Source organism: Leucoraja erinacea, chromosome 17 (genome assembly GCF_028641065.1).
Source record: "Leucoraja erinacea ecotype New England chromosome 17, Leri_hhj_1, whole genome shotgun sequence".
Lineage (NCBI taxonomy): Eukaryota > Metazoa > Chordata > Chondrichthyes > Rajiformes > Rajidae > Leucoraja > Leucoraja erinaceus.
In genome coordinates this window covers 39,943,066-39,956,854 of record NC_073393.1, presented here as the reverse complement: position 1 = coordinate 39,956,854, position 13,789 = coordinate 39,943,066, and the positions used below count along the sequence as shown (strand labels likewise).

Below are 13,789 nucleotides of genomic sequence, written 5' to 3'. Positions count from 1 at the left end.
TTTCTTGGCACTTCAGCTGATGCCTTCCTGGTGCACTGATAGTGCCCGCCCGGTCTTCTGCTTCAAGGGGGTCAAAACCTGCTGCTGGTACATCGTGGAGAATAAAACTGTCGAAGAGAAAACCAGGCCAACACAGTCCTTGTATAGTAATTGCATGCATTCACCCAACACAAGCTCACATTCCTTTACCACTGCCAGTATTAGTCGATTAATTCTGGCTGTGATGTGATGTGCCAGTCCCACAGTGGTATATACTCCAAGAGACGCACATTGTTAAATTCATCTTTGATTATTGTGAATGAGCAAAAAAAGACTGAAATGTTGGCAGATAACAGCACACTTTGGATCCAATTGGAGGAATTAGTAGTTTCAAATATAATCACTGAGTGAAATATAATGAATTGAGTGAAAATTTCTGTTCATTTATTGTTTCACATTGTCCTTGAAATAGAGATTATTATCCAAAATCCTTGCGAAACTTTGCAAGTTCTGTAACCATTTATGTTGCATTCATGTTCTTGGACCCATAAATTCTATCATTCTGGCGATTTGGCACGGGTGATTTGATGGCAGTACACACTACAGATTTATTTGCCTTGCACAAGTCTCCAAGACATAAACGCTTTGTGCTCCCATTGCTCTTAACAGTGCATAAAGTTTGGAACTATTCACAACTCTGACTGCCGTAGAGAGTGGAGATCCCCCAGTGAGATCTTCTGGAGGTCCCAGCCTCTGCCCATCTCCACTGTAATGGTTTAAACAAAGGAAGGCCCACTTCCATATCCCAGTGACCAAGTAACCCAGGCATAGACTGCCTCTTCCTCACGCAGCTTGAATAATGGCTTCCCTAGGCAGCATCTTACTTTTCCTCTTGGTCCAAGAGGTAGGGTGGCACGGTGGCACAGCAGTAGAGTTGCCGCTTTACAGCACCAGAGATCCCGGTTCGATCCTCACTACAGGTGCTGTCTGGACGGAGTTTGCGCATTTTCCCTGTGTCCTGTGTGGGTTTTCCCTGGGAGCTCTGATTGATACAAATACATCTATAGATGCTCCTGAATATGTCATCAGTGTGTTTTCACCCACACTCCAAAGACGTACAGGTCTGTAGGTTGATTGGCTTGGCAACATTGAGATTTTCCCCCAGTGTGTGTAGTGTTAGTGTTAGTGTGCAGGGATCGCTGGTCAACACGGACTTGGTGGACCATAGGGCCCGTTTCCACGCTGTATCTCCAAACTAAAAGAAACTAAACTAAGATAGTTAATCCCCATTGTTTAGTTTAGTTTAGATAAACAGCACGGAAACAGGCCCTTCGGCCCAATAGTTCCGTGCCAACCAGCAAACCCCGCACATTAACACTATCCTACACCTAGTAGGGACAATATTTACATTTACCAGGCCCATTAACCTGCAAACCTGTATGTCTTTGGAGTGTGGGAGGAAACCAAAGATCTCGGAGGAAACCTACGCAGATCACAGGGAGAACGTACAAACTCTGTACAGACAGCACCTATAGTCAGGATCAAACCCGGGTGTCTGGCGCAGCATTCGCTGTAAGGCAGCAACTCTACCGCTGGGCCACCGTAAATATTGTACTGAAACTAAAGGAGTTTGTGAGGTGAAATGAGATATTTTTCTACCTTAAAAATTGAGCAGAGTTTGTGCGTCCATTTTGAGAGGTGGCGAATAATCAACATTTAAAAAGAGGCAGGAAATACCACAAAAGAACCGTTTTTTTAAATTGAACCGGAAAGAAATTTAAAGGAGCAGGCTTCGGATTGGCTAAGGAAGAGACAGATTGAGCAATAAAGGAAAGGAAGGTGTAACGGAGCGGCCTGTTGAGCATGGCCATGTTGGGGGGGTGAAGTCCCGTTGTGGCCAAGTGCAGAACTGAGGCTTTGGCTCGAGATGCTTTGGCAAGGAGCGCCGGGGATAGGTACAGATTAGTTAATGGGAAGGAGAGCACAGGGAAGGTTACCAAAGTCGCCAGAATGAGAAATAGGACAGGAAGTTTACAAAAGGAAAGGAGTCTAACGTTAGGCAACATGGGAACCATTTTGAAGGGTGGTGAATACTGAGCTGAAGGTGTTATATCTAAATGCATGTAGTCAAGTCAAGTCAAGTTTATTAGTCACATAGCACAGGTACGATATGTGCAGTGAAATGAAAGTGGCAATGCATCAGGGAGACATTTGTGAAAGAGACAAACAACAAACAACAACCAAACAAAATATAAACACAATCATAACACACATATTCTTTTACATAATAAATAATAGAAGGAAAAACGTTCTGTAGAGTTAGTCCCTGGTGAGAAAGGCGTTTACAGTCCGAATTGCCTCTGGGAAGAAACTCCTTCTCAACCTCTCCGTTCTCACTGCATGGCAACGGAGGCGTTTGCCTGACCATAGCAAGGGGAAAAGTCCGTGATGAGGGTTCCAAGGGGCCTCCCATGCATTTTATTTGCTCTGGAGTTGCACCTCCTGTTAGATAGTTCCTGCAGGGGGGAAGTGAAAATCCCTAAATTCCCATTGTGCAGTGGTCATGGGGCATTTTACTCTCTGCAGTCCACTTCGTGTCAGATTGGCAGAGGATCCCAAACCAGATGGTAATGTTGTAGACAAGATGCTTTCCACCGCCGCTGCGCAGAAGCACTGGAGGATCCTCGGAGACACTCTGAATTTCTGGATTTGTTGAGGTGTGCAAGGCGCCAGCCTTGCCTTACTCACGAGTGCTGAGGCAGTGTGATACCATGTCATATCCTCGGAGATGTGGACTCCCAGATATTTAAAACAGTTCACCCTATCCACAGGCCCCATTTATCCTCAATGGAGTGTACGATAACTCGGATGATATGCCCTCCTAAAGTCCATGATCAGCTCCCTTAGTTTTTTTTGATGTTCAAGAGGAGGCTGTTATCCTGGCACCAGAGTGCTAGATCAGCCACCATCCTCCAACAAAGTACTCGTCGTTGTCTGAGATCAGGCCAAAAAACAGTGTCATCACACCAAAAATAATTATTGAGTTGAGCTAGTACCTAGCCACACAGTCATGTGTGTACAGGGAGTCAAAAGGGGGCTGAAACAGAAGCAACCCTGGGGCGATCCTGTGCTCAGGGTGAGGGACTTAGATGGGTTCCCTCCCATCTTGACTACCTGGGGCCTGGCGGGGAGAAAGTCCAGGACCCAGGCACACAGGGAGGGTGTTGAGCCCCAATTCCATTAGCATCCCGGCCAGTCTGGTGGGCACTATCGTGTTGAAGGCTGAACTGTAGTCTATGAACAGCATCCTCACGTAGCCCCCCTTCTGGCTGTCCAGATGGGAGAGAGCGGTGTGCAAGACCTGGGAGACCGCATCGTCCGTGGACCTGTTCGGACGGTATGCAAACTGCAACGGGTCCATGTTCCGAGGGAGGAAGGCGCAGATGTGATTCTTCACCAGCCTCTCAAAGCATTTCATGACTACCGAGGTAAGGGCCACCGGACGGTAATCATTCAGACAGGCTGGAGAGGCATTTTCTGGTACCGGTAGCATATTAAACAAGGTGCATTAGTTCATAGCACAGGTAGATATTGGCAGGTACGACGTTGTGGGCATCAGGGAGACATGCCTGAAAGAGGGTAAGAGCTGGGAGCTGAATATACATGGATATACATCCTAAAGACAGGTAGGTGGGCAGAGGAGGTGGGGTGGCTCTGTTGGGAAGGAATGAAATCCAGGGCAAGAAACGACGTAGGAACAGAAGATGTAGAATCCTTGAGGTTAGAGTTAAGAAACTGCAAGGGTAAAAAGACCCTGATGAGTGTTCCATCCAGGCCTCCGAATAGCAGCACAAATAGGTACAAATTACAGCAGGAGATAGAAAAGTTATGGAAGAAAGAAAATAGAACAGTGGTCATGGGGAATTTTATTATGCAAGTCCACTTGGAAAATCAGATTGGTACTGGATCCCAAGAGAAGGAATTTGTAGAATGTTTACAAGATGGCTTCTTAGAGCAGCTTAGAGTGGAGCCCACTAGGGAAAAGGCAATTCTGGATTTGTTGTTGTGCAATGAACCAGACTTGATTAGATATTCCTAGGAGGCAGTGCTCATAATAGGATAGAATTCAATTTGCAGTTTGAGAGGGAGAAGCTGAAATCTGAGGCATCAGTATTACTGTTAAGTAAAGATAACTACAGAGATATGAGGAAGCAGGAATGACGATAGACCTTAGCAGGAATGGCGACAGTGGCAGGAATTTCTGGGCGTAATTTGGAACACGCAGTATCTTTTCATCCCAAAGAAGAAGAAACATTCCAAGGGGAGATTTAGGCCAATGTGACTGACAAGGAAAGTCCAATGTGGCATAAACGGGACAAAGTGGGACGACAGATGGCGCAATGGGCTAAGTGTTCGGCTGGTGACCGGAAGGTAGCTGGTTCGAATCCCGCTTGGAGTGCATACTGTCGTTGTGTCCTTGGGGCAAGACACTTCACCCACCTTTGCCTGTGTGTAAATGTAATGTAATTATGTGAAGCACTTTGGGGTCAATGCAAGTTGACTGAAAATGTGCTATATAAATAAGATTATAAAAAATATAAAAGAGAAGGCATATAACGTGGCAAAGATTAGGGGGAAGCTAGAGGATTGGGAAGCTTTTAAACACAAATTTGAAGGCAGCAAAAGAAGCAATAGGAGGAGATAAGATGAAATATGAAGGTAGGCTAGCCACTACTATAAAAAAAAGATTACCAAAGGTTTTTTTCGGATATATAAAGAGCAAAAGAGAGGCGAGTGTCCATTATACTGCTGGAAATTGACACTGGAGAGATAGTAATGGGGAACACAAAGATGGTGGATGCATGGAATATGTTTTTTACATCAATCTTCGCAGTGGAAGACACCAGCAATTATGCCAGAAATTCAAGCCAGTCAGGGGGCAGAAGTGAGTGTAGTTACTATTACTGAGGAGAAGGTGCTTGGGTAATCGAATGGGTTGAAGGTGAATAAGTCACCTGGGCCTGATGAACTACACCCCAGGGTTCTCAAAGAGACAGCTGTTGAAATTGTGGGGTCATTAGTAGTGATCTTTCAAGAACCACTAGATCACTAGAGTCAGGAATAGTTCCAGAGGACTGGAATACCACACATGTAACTCCACTCTTCAAGACTGGAGCAAGGTGAAAGAAAGGAAATTATAGGCCAGTTAATCCGAATTCTATGGTTGATAAGGGGTCCAGAACAAGGGGTCACAGTTTAAGGATAAGGGGGAAATCATTTAGGATCAAGATGGGAAAAAAAATATTCACACAGAGAGTGGTGAATCTCTGGAATTCTCTGCCACAGAAGATAGTTGAGGCCAGTTCATTGGCTATATTTAAGAGGGAGTTATATGTGGCCCTTGTGGCTAAAGGTATCAGGGGGTATGGAGAGAAGGCAGGTACAGGATACTGAGTTGGATGATCAGCCATGATCATATTGAATGGCGGTGCAGGCTTGAAGGGCCGAATGGCCTACTCCTGCACTTATTTTCTATGTTTCTATAAAGTCTATTTTTAAGGATGAGATTTTGGGGTATTTGAAAGCACATGATCAAATAGGTTGAAGTCAGCATGGTTTTGTTAAGGGGAGATCTTGCCTGTCAAATCTGTGGGAGTTTTTTGAGGAGGTGACAAGCAGGATAGACAAAGGAGAGTCAGTAGATGCTGTATACTTGGGTTTTCAGAAGGCCCTTGATAAGGTGCCGCAGGTGAAGCTGCTAAACAAGATAGCCCATGGCATGGGTAGAAGATTGGTTGACTGGACGAAGGCAAACGGTGGGAATAAAGGGGCCTTTCCTGGTTGGCTGCCGATGACCAGTGGTGTTCCGCAGGGGTCAGAGTTGGGACCGCTACTCTTCATATTTTCTGTTGATGGTCTGCACGATGGAATTGATGGCTCTGAGTTCAAGTTTGCCGATGATACGAATATAGATGGAGGGGCAAGCAGTGTTGAGGAAACACGGAGTCTGCAGAAGGATTTGGACAGGTTAGGAGTGTGGGCAGGAAAGCAGAAAATAGAGTGTAGCAAAGTATATGGTGGTCATGCAGTTTGCTAGAAGGAATATAGATGTGGACTACTTTCTCAATGGGGAAAGGATTCAGAAACCAGAGGTGCAAAGGGACTTGAGAGTGCTGGTTAATTTGCAGTTTGAGTTGACAGTAAAGGGCCTGTCCCACTTGGACGACCTAATCCATGAGTTTAGACGAGTTGAAAAAAATGTCAAGGTCGTGTTGACTCGCCGAAGTAAAAGATCTCCTACAACATCCTACGACGATGTCTACGACCTCCTAAGGCTATGTCTACGGCCTCCTACGACCCCCCTCGACCTCAGTCTTCCACACCTAACACCAACTACGACTAGCTACGTGTGGAAAATTATCACATGATAAAATGATGTCATGTTTGCATTTGTTTCTTGGACCAGTTACCAACCTACAACTACCATCACACCTACTACAACCTACCTACGAGTGAAAAGTGTCAATTTTTTCCATGCCAGCCTTTTTCTTTTACTCTTGGACATTTTTTATCAGGCTGGAAAAAAACGCTGCGACTTACTTGAGACCACTCACGAGCATGAGGAAGAGTTACGAAGACCTCCTGCGACCATGCTGCAAGGGCAAACTCGGCAGAGGTCGCCAATTAGGTTGTGAAAGTGGGACAGGGGTTTAGGGAAGGCAAATGCAATGCTAGCATTCATTTCGGGTGGACTAGAATATAAAAATAAGGGATGTAATGCTGAGGCTTTATAAAGTGCTGGTGAGGCCACATTTGGCAAATTGTGGGCCCCATATCTGAGGAGGGATGTGCTGGTTTTGGAGAGGGTCCAGAGGAAATTTACGCGAATGATCCTGGAGATGATTGGATTAATGTATGAGGAGTGTTTGAAGACCCTGGGCCTGTACTCGCTGGAGTTAAGAAGAATGAGGGGGATCTAATTGAAACCTACCAGATAATGAAAGGCCTGGATAGAGTGGATGTGGAGAAGATGTTTGCAGTAATAGAGATGTTTCCAGCCTAGAACCAGAGGGCACATCCTCAAAACAAAAGGACATACCATCTCGACTCACTCTCCCGGAAGAAATTACAGCGCATCATCAACAGAGCATCTAAAATTATTGGCTTACCCCTACCATCCCTTGAATCACTTTACCACAAACGGACATTACACAGAGCCCGCAAGATCATCTCTGATCCTACTCACCCTTTTTCAGTACTGAGGGCTACAGGACAATTGCCTGAAAACAGTCTTCCGCACTGCCGCAAATAAGAATAAGCTTGGCCCTTATGTATTATGTAATGCATCTGTTTTTATGTATATCTATGCTATATGTTTAATGTTTGATGAAATGTTGGAACCTGTACCGAGCTGTACAGATAACAAATTCCACCAGCCTGGCTGTGTGGTCATTAAAATACAATACAATACCTTTAGGAAGGAGATGAGGAGGAATTTCTTTAGTCAGAGGGTGGTGAATCTGCCACAAATGGCTGCGGAAATCAATTGATTGGGTATTTTTTAAAACTGGAGATTGATGGGTTCTTGATGAGAAAGGGCATCTAAAGTTATGGGGAGAAGGCAGGAGAATGGTGTTGAGAGGGGACACTAAATCAGCCATGATTGAATTGTGGAGTAGACTCGATGGGCTGAATGGCCTAATTCTGCTCCTATATCTTATGGTCTTATCGAGCCTATCTAAAATATTTTCAGTAATACCACCTGTTCCAGATGAATTTGAATTTCATGATGAATATTTCAGCAGAAAGAGATAGTCAGAAGAATTATAGCCAGAAAATTATTTGTTCAAATTAATCATCGACACTTTGTCCATCTTCTTCTGCAGATCCATGCAAGATTGTTAGTTTAATAAACACAACTAAGAGTAAAATTAAAATTGGAACGGACTGAAAGAAGAGCGAATTATGTGTTCCCATTCAAAGTTGCCATTTGGATTCTTGCAAATCTATTGGCATGTGTTTGTCCAGCTGCTTCACTTGTATCAGGTTTGGGATGCCAGTGAAACATGTTGATCCAAGTCCCAATCTAAAGGTCATTCCATCTACCAAGTACCAAACTGACAGCATCATTACAACGTGCTGAATTTCACTGCCAGTGTAACCCAAGCAAAAAACAGTACGAGAAACATTGATGTTAATGGGAATCAAGACTGCTATGGACATGCCTGTCACAATGGAATGTGGTTAAGGTTGTAGCCAAAGACTCTGGATCCCTGGACATTGTTATAAGAGTTCCTCACGCACCAAATAACTTGTGCATTTTCACACCATTATAAATTCAGACTTATTGGTCAAGGATTGCATAGCTCTAGCAAAAGAAAGTCCAAGTTAAGGGCCTGTCCCACTTTCCCAAGTTGTTCATGAATTCTCCCGAGTTTTCCCCTTGATTCAAACTCGCAGAATGTTCGTAACGGGTCTGTAGGAGGCCGTAGGAGTCCGTAGATATATCGTAGCGGCTCGTTATGCCTGCCGTAGGTACTCCGGGCATCAGGCAAGTCGGGACGTTTTTTCCAGCCTGATGAAAAATGTCCACGAGTAACAAAAGTCGGAAGGATGCTTTTCTGCCACATAGAAGGTGCAATGTGATGGAACACTCTCCACTAGTCTTGCAAGAGTGAAACTTCAACGATACTTAAGATGTCCAATGTCATGCAAGGCATAGCAGTATAGCAGTAGGGTTACTGCCTTACAGCGCCAGAGACCCGGGTTCGATCCTGACTATGGGTGCTTGTCTGTATGGAGTTTCTACATTCTCCCTGTAACCTGCGTGGATTTTCTCCGAGATCTTCAGTCTCCTCCCACACTCCAGATGTACAGGTTTGTGGGTTAATTGGTTTGGTATAAAATGTACAATTGTCCCTTGTGTGTGTAGGGTAAGTCAAGTCAAGTCAAGTTTATTTGTCACATACACATACGTGATGTGCAGTGAAATGAAAGTGGCAATTCAGACTTATTGGTCAAGGATTGCATAGCTCTAACAAAAGAAAGTCCAAGTTAGGGGCATGTCCCACTTTCCCGAGTTGTTCACGAATTCTCGTGATGTTAATGTTAATGTTAATCCTGGTAATGTTAAAATACAGGGGTCGGTGCAGACCCAGTGTGCTGAGGTACCCGTTTCCACGCTATATCTCTAAACCAAAGCAAAACTAAAAGTCAAAGAACTTCTTCCACCATCTGAACATTCATTGCCTCCACCACGATCAGTGTTAACCATCTACAAAATGGACTACAGGAACATGCCAAGGTTTTTTTCAACAATATCTTCCAAATTCATTAATGCTACTACAAAACAAAGAGTAGGGAAACAGATACGTGGAATGGACACCTCCTCAACGATCAGCTTGTATCTTGTTTCCAGAAACTTACTGTTGTTTCTTTAGTTTCACTGGATCAAATTCCGAGAAGTTCCTACCCAACAGTATTAGTCACATGGCATTGATTGACGAAAGTAATATTTAAGAGGTGGGAATGAAATGCCAAGGTTTTTAATAGTCATCTTTCACTATTGAAAAAACCCAAGGCAACAAAGGCCTTTTTGCAGTTATGAGTTGCTCCTCACCTTACATCAAAATTAATTAATTAATAATACAAAAGCAAACTCGTAATTAGTGCAAACTGCTTCCTCTTTGTGGACGTTTCAGATAAATGATATCTTTCTTCATCACGTAGCCATAACGACAACAAAAATAAAGTGCAAATATTTCACAGTTTTGCAACCATTCACCCTTAACTTGGATTTCGAAAATTAACATTACACCTTTAAACTTGTGGCAAACCTATAAATGATATTCACTGTCAACAATTTAAGTAACATCAAGCATTCATCTTCAAGGGCAGATAAACATGAACTCTCAGAATCAGTGGTTTTAAAAACATAATGACCTACCGTGAAGTGAATCTGACATCCTCCCATTATGTAATCTAAAAATGAATATACCCTGTGCAACTTTAAAACAAAAAAAAAAAACAACTTGTTAGTCCAAGAAAAATAAATCATTTTAACACACAATGTATAATGACTAATAATCTTGCCTGGCCAGCGTAAACAACTTCTCAACCTGTTCAAGTGATTGATAATTAATAATAACACCGGTTAATTTTGCATTACAAGGTCCAAATAGGTTAGGCGTCTTGTTCTGATTGATTTTATTTTAATGGTACTGTTTCATTGCTAATGTTTGCGAGCAAAAGTATTCTTTGACAGAAATGAGTAACAATTTACTCAAAGGCTTATAGAGATCAAGTGTCACTCCGCAGTTTGGATTCTCTGATTGTCTTCCCTCATTAGAAGATACAATCTGACTGTTGCATGTGGAACCTAGAGCAGTACAGCTTAGGAACAGGCCCTTCGGCCCACGATGCCGAACATCATGCCTGCACGTTGTTCAATAGTTTCTTCAGTGTCACCTGTACCAGGTACAGTGAAATACATGTTCTGCATACAGCTCGGCAAGACCACCCAGTGCATAAAGCACAATCACCCCGGCCAGTACAATATGCACAGAGCAGCTCACTGAGTCCATACAGTATGCAAGAGGCGCCATTAGATCCATACTCCTCCATTTGTACATATCCAAGTCCCTCTCTAAAAGGCCCTTGTTCTCGCATCTGCTTCAAAAACTACTCCAGGCAGCGCGTTCCAGGCACCCACCAATCACTGTGTAAAAAACACATCTCCTTTAGACTCTCCCTCTCTGACCTTAAAACTAGGCCCTCTATTCATGGTTCTATCTACCCTATCTACGCCTCTCAGAATTTTATATACTGCTATCAAGTCTCCTCTCAACATCCGACGCTGAAGAGAAACCATTTTGACCTCTCTTTACAGTTAATAGCCTCTAATCCATGCAGCGTTCTAGTAAATCTCATCTGCATCCTCTCCAAAACCGCTACACCCTTCCAGTAATGGTCTTTCCATTAACTATATATTTGACCTCCCAAATCTATCACAATTTTAACCTCAATATTTTTGAATGCACGTTTTGTACAGCAAAAATGTGATACAATTGCGGCAGGCTGCTTTAATTAATAGCAAGCACCATTTAAAAATCAAAATGTCTTTCATATAGACTCCTCCTGATTTTCTGTTGACTGTGGAGCCTGACTGAAACAAAATACATTAGTTGGGATCATCTCTTTTGGTAGAAGTTCCTTGCATAATTTTAGAAACCTGTTCATAAAAAATGCATAACACCGATGGTAGAAATCTTATACTATTGAATAAATGCGATTCATAACCCTTTCTCAGCTATCATTCTTTAATTCAGGGTTTTGTTTCCTCATAGGCAGCATCAGCATGTTGGGAATTCACACACAGCACAAACTGTACGGGGAAAGATTTTAGTGAATTTTAGGTTTCTATTCTTCTGAATTTCCATCAGAATATTGTGTGAAATTGGCTGCCAATAAAACAGTTGTTTTCAATCTACCGAACTAACAAGACATTGAGACATGTAGGAAGGAACTCCAGATACTGATTTAAACCAAAGATAGACACAAAAATGCTAGAGTAACTCAGCGGGTCAGACAGCATCTCTGGAGAAAAGGAATAGGTGATGTTTTGGGTGGAGACCATTCTTCAGACTGAAAGTCAAGGGAAAAGGAAACTAGAGATATAGACGGATGACGTAGAGAGATATAGAACTGGACTGATAGATTTGTCAATATTAAGGGAATCAAGGGAATAGGGCGGCATGGTGGCACAGCGGTAGAGTTGCGGCTTTACAGCGCCAGCGACCTGGTTTCGATCCCGACTACGGGTGCAGTCAGTACGAAGTTTGTACGTTCTCCCCGTGACCTGCGTGGGTTTTCTCCAGGATCTCCAGTTTCCTCCCACACTCCAAAGACGTGCAGGTTTGTAGGATAATTGGCTTTCGTAAAATTGTAAATTATCCCTAGTGTGTGTACGGGGATAATGTTAATGTGCGGGGATCGCTAGTCGGTGCGGACACGGCGGGCCGAAGGACGTGTTTCCGCACCGTATCTCGAAACTAAACTCAACTTAGAGATAAGAGAACCGGTCCTCTGGGTCAAAGCTCGGCTGTGATACTTTTGAATGAAGAACGGACACAAGGGGCTAAATGGCATATTCCTACCACTAATTCGTATGTTCGAATTGTTTTGAAATGAACAAACAAACTCATGTCATATGAATAATTTCCCCAGACTGGATGGAGCTACTTTGCCAGTGGTTGTGATCGTTAGGAGGAGACTTCAATTGAGATTTTTCTGGATAAAGTATACAAAATAAACAGTTTGCAGTAATCTGAAAGACGCTAACTCTTATATATAGCCTCAGTGTACCATTCCTATACACTTCTACTAAGATTGTGCTTTATAGTATAGTAAAGGCCCTGTCCCACGATGCGAGTTTACCCAAGACCTCTCCCGATTAAAAAAAAAAAATCAAACTTGTGGTAATTACGTAGAATGAACGTAGCGGGTACGTCGGAGCTCGTGAATGCCTCGTAGCGGCTCGTTATGCTAACGGCGGGTACTCGGCAAACGCGGGCACTCATGAAGTTTTTTCAACAGTGTGAAAAATTTCCAAGAGTAAAAAAATACTCGTTATGTGGTACCACGAGTTTGATTTTTTTTTTTAACTCGGGAGAGCTCTTGGGTAAACTCACATCCTGGGACAATGGGTTAAACACTTTTACTGAACTATATGCAAAAGAGGCATTTCATTGCACCTCGGTACAAGTGACCATGAAGTGCCATTGAACCATATCATTCCTGTTCATCTTACCTTACAATCTTTCAGTATGACTGTTCCAGAGTTTTTATAATGCCTCTTTTTGGCTTTATATTTTGGATTAACGCAGTCCCAGTGGACCTGATGAAGAGAGAGAAGGCCCCAGTCGTGTTATGAAATAATTACATAAGCCACTCTGACACACACAACACATCATTTGTCATTCTAAGTGCATTTTGAAACGTCATATGATGTACCGTTGGGTCGAGAAATACATGTTGACGAACTGCTTGCCATGTATTTGAAGACCGGCTATGTGTTACTTGAGGATGGAAGCATTTAAACAGTCACAAAGCATGCATCAAGTTGAATAAACCAACAGTGGGGAATATCGTTAAAAGTTAGATCATAGCATAAAACAACAGATGTATTGCGTGGAGCAAAGTTCAGAACAGATGAGCACTAACCCAATGTTGAATTTCACTACAGTCACTATTCTGTTTAGGCCTTTATCTGATAATTATATTGATCAAACATTTACATATGTAGCAGGCTGTGTTTTCACAAATATGCGTTGAGATTTAATGACAAAACAACTATTGGGCCAAAAACACACGTAAGATCAGCGGTTATAAAAGAGAGGGCACAACTCTGTCAGTGCGGTGCAGATCCACCATTAGCTTTATGAGGAATGCATGTTGCTGTCTGTCTCCCCACTTAAGTAACTCGAATGGTATGATGCTGCTGTGATAAACTTGCCACCGCACGTTAAATCATGTTCATGCCCTTACAACAACAATGTGGCAAGTGCTTTCCCTTCTCTCTTTGACTTTAACATTGAATTCATGTGCTGCACTATCCTCTGCCAGATCTTGCACTGTATATTTCATAATATCTCATGGCCGAGCGTATCACTCACACTACCAGTCCCCATAATGCCTACACCGTGGTGCAGCTGTGAGAACTGCTGCCTCACACTTCAATCCTGACCTTAGTTTAGTTTAGTTTAATTTGGTTGGGGGATACAGAGCGGAAACAGGCCTTTCGGCTCACCGA

At 43.1% G+C, this 13,789-nt stretch overlaps 1 protein-coding gene across 1 annotated transcript in view; it reads right to left on the bottom strand.

The window, feature by feature from the left end:
- Positions 1-13,789, bottom strand: part of cpne7 (copine VII) — a 172,050-nt gene that overhangs the window by 55,491 nt on the left and 102,770 nt on the right. The window contains exons 11-12 of the mRNA XM_055649026.1: positions 12,788-12,874; positions 9,926-9,985 (exon numbers count right to left, since the gene is read on the bottom strand). Coding sequence (XP_055505001.1) covers positions 9,926-9,985; positions 12,788-12,874 — 147 coding nt within the window. The remainder of the gene's footprint in view (positions 1-9,925; positions 9,986-12,787; positions 12,875-13,789) is intronic.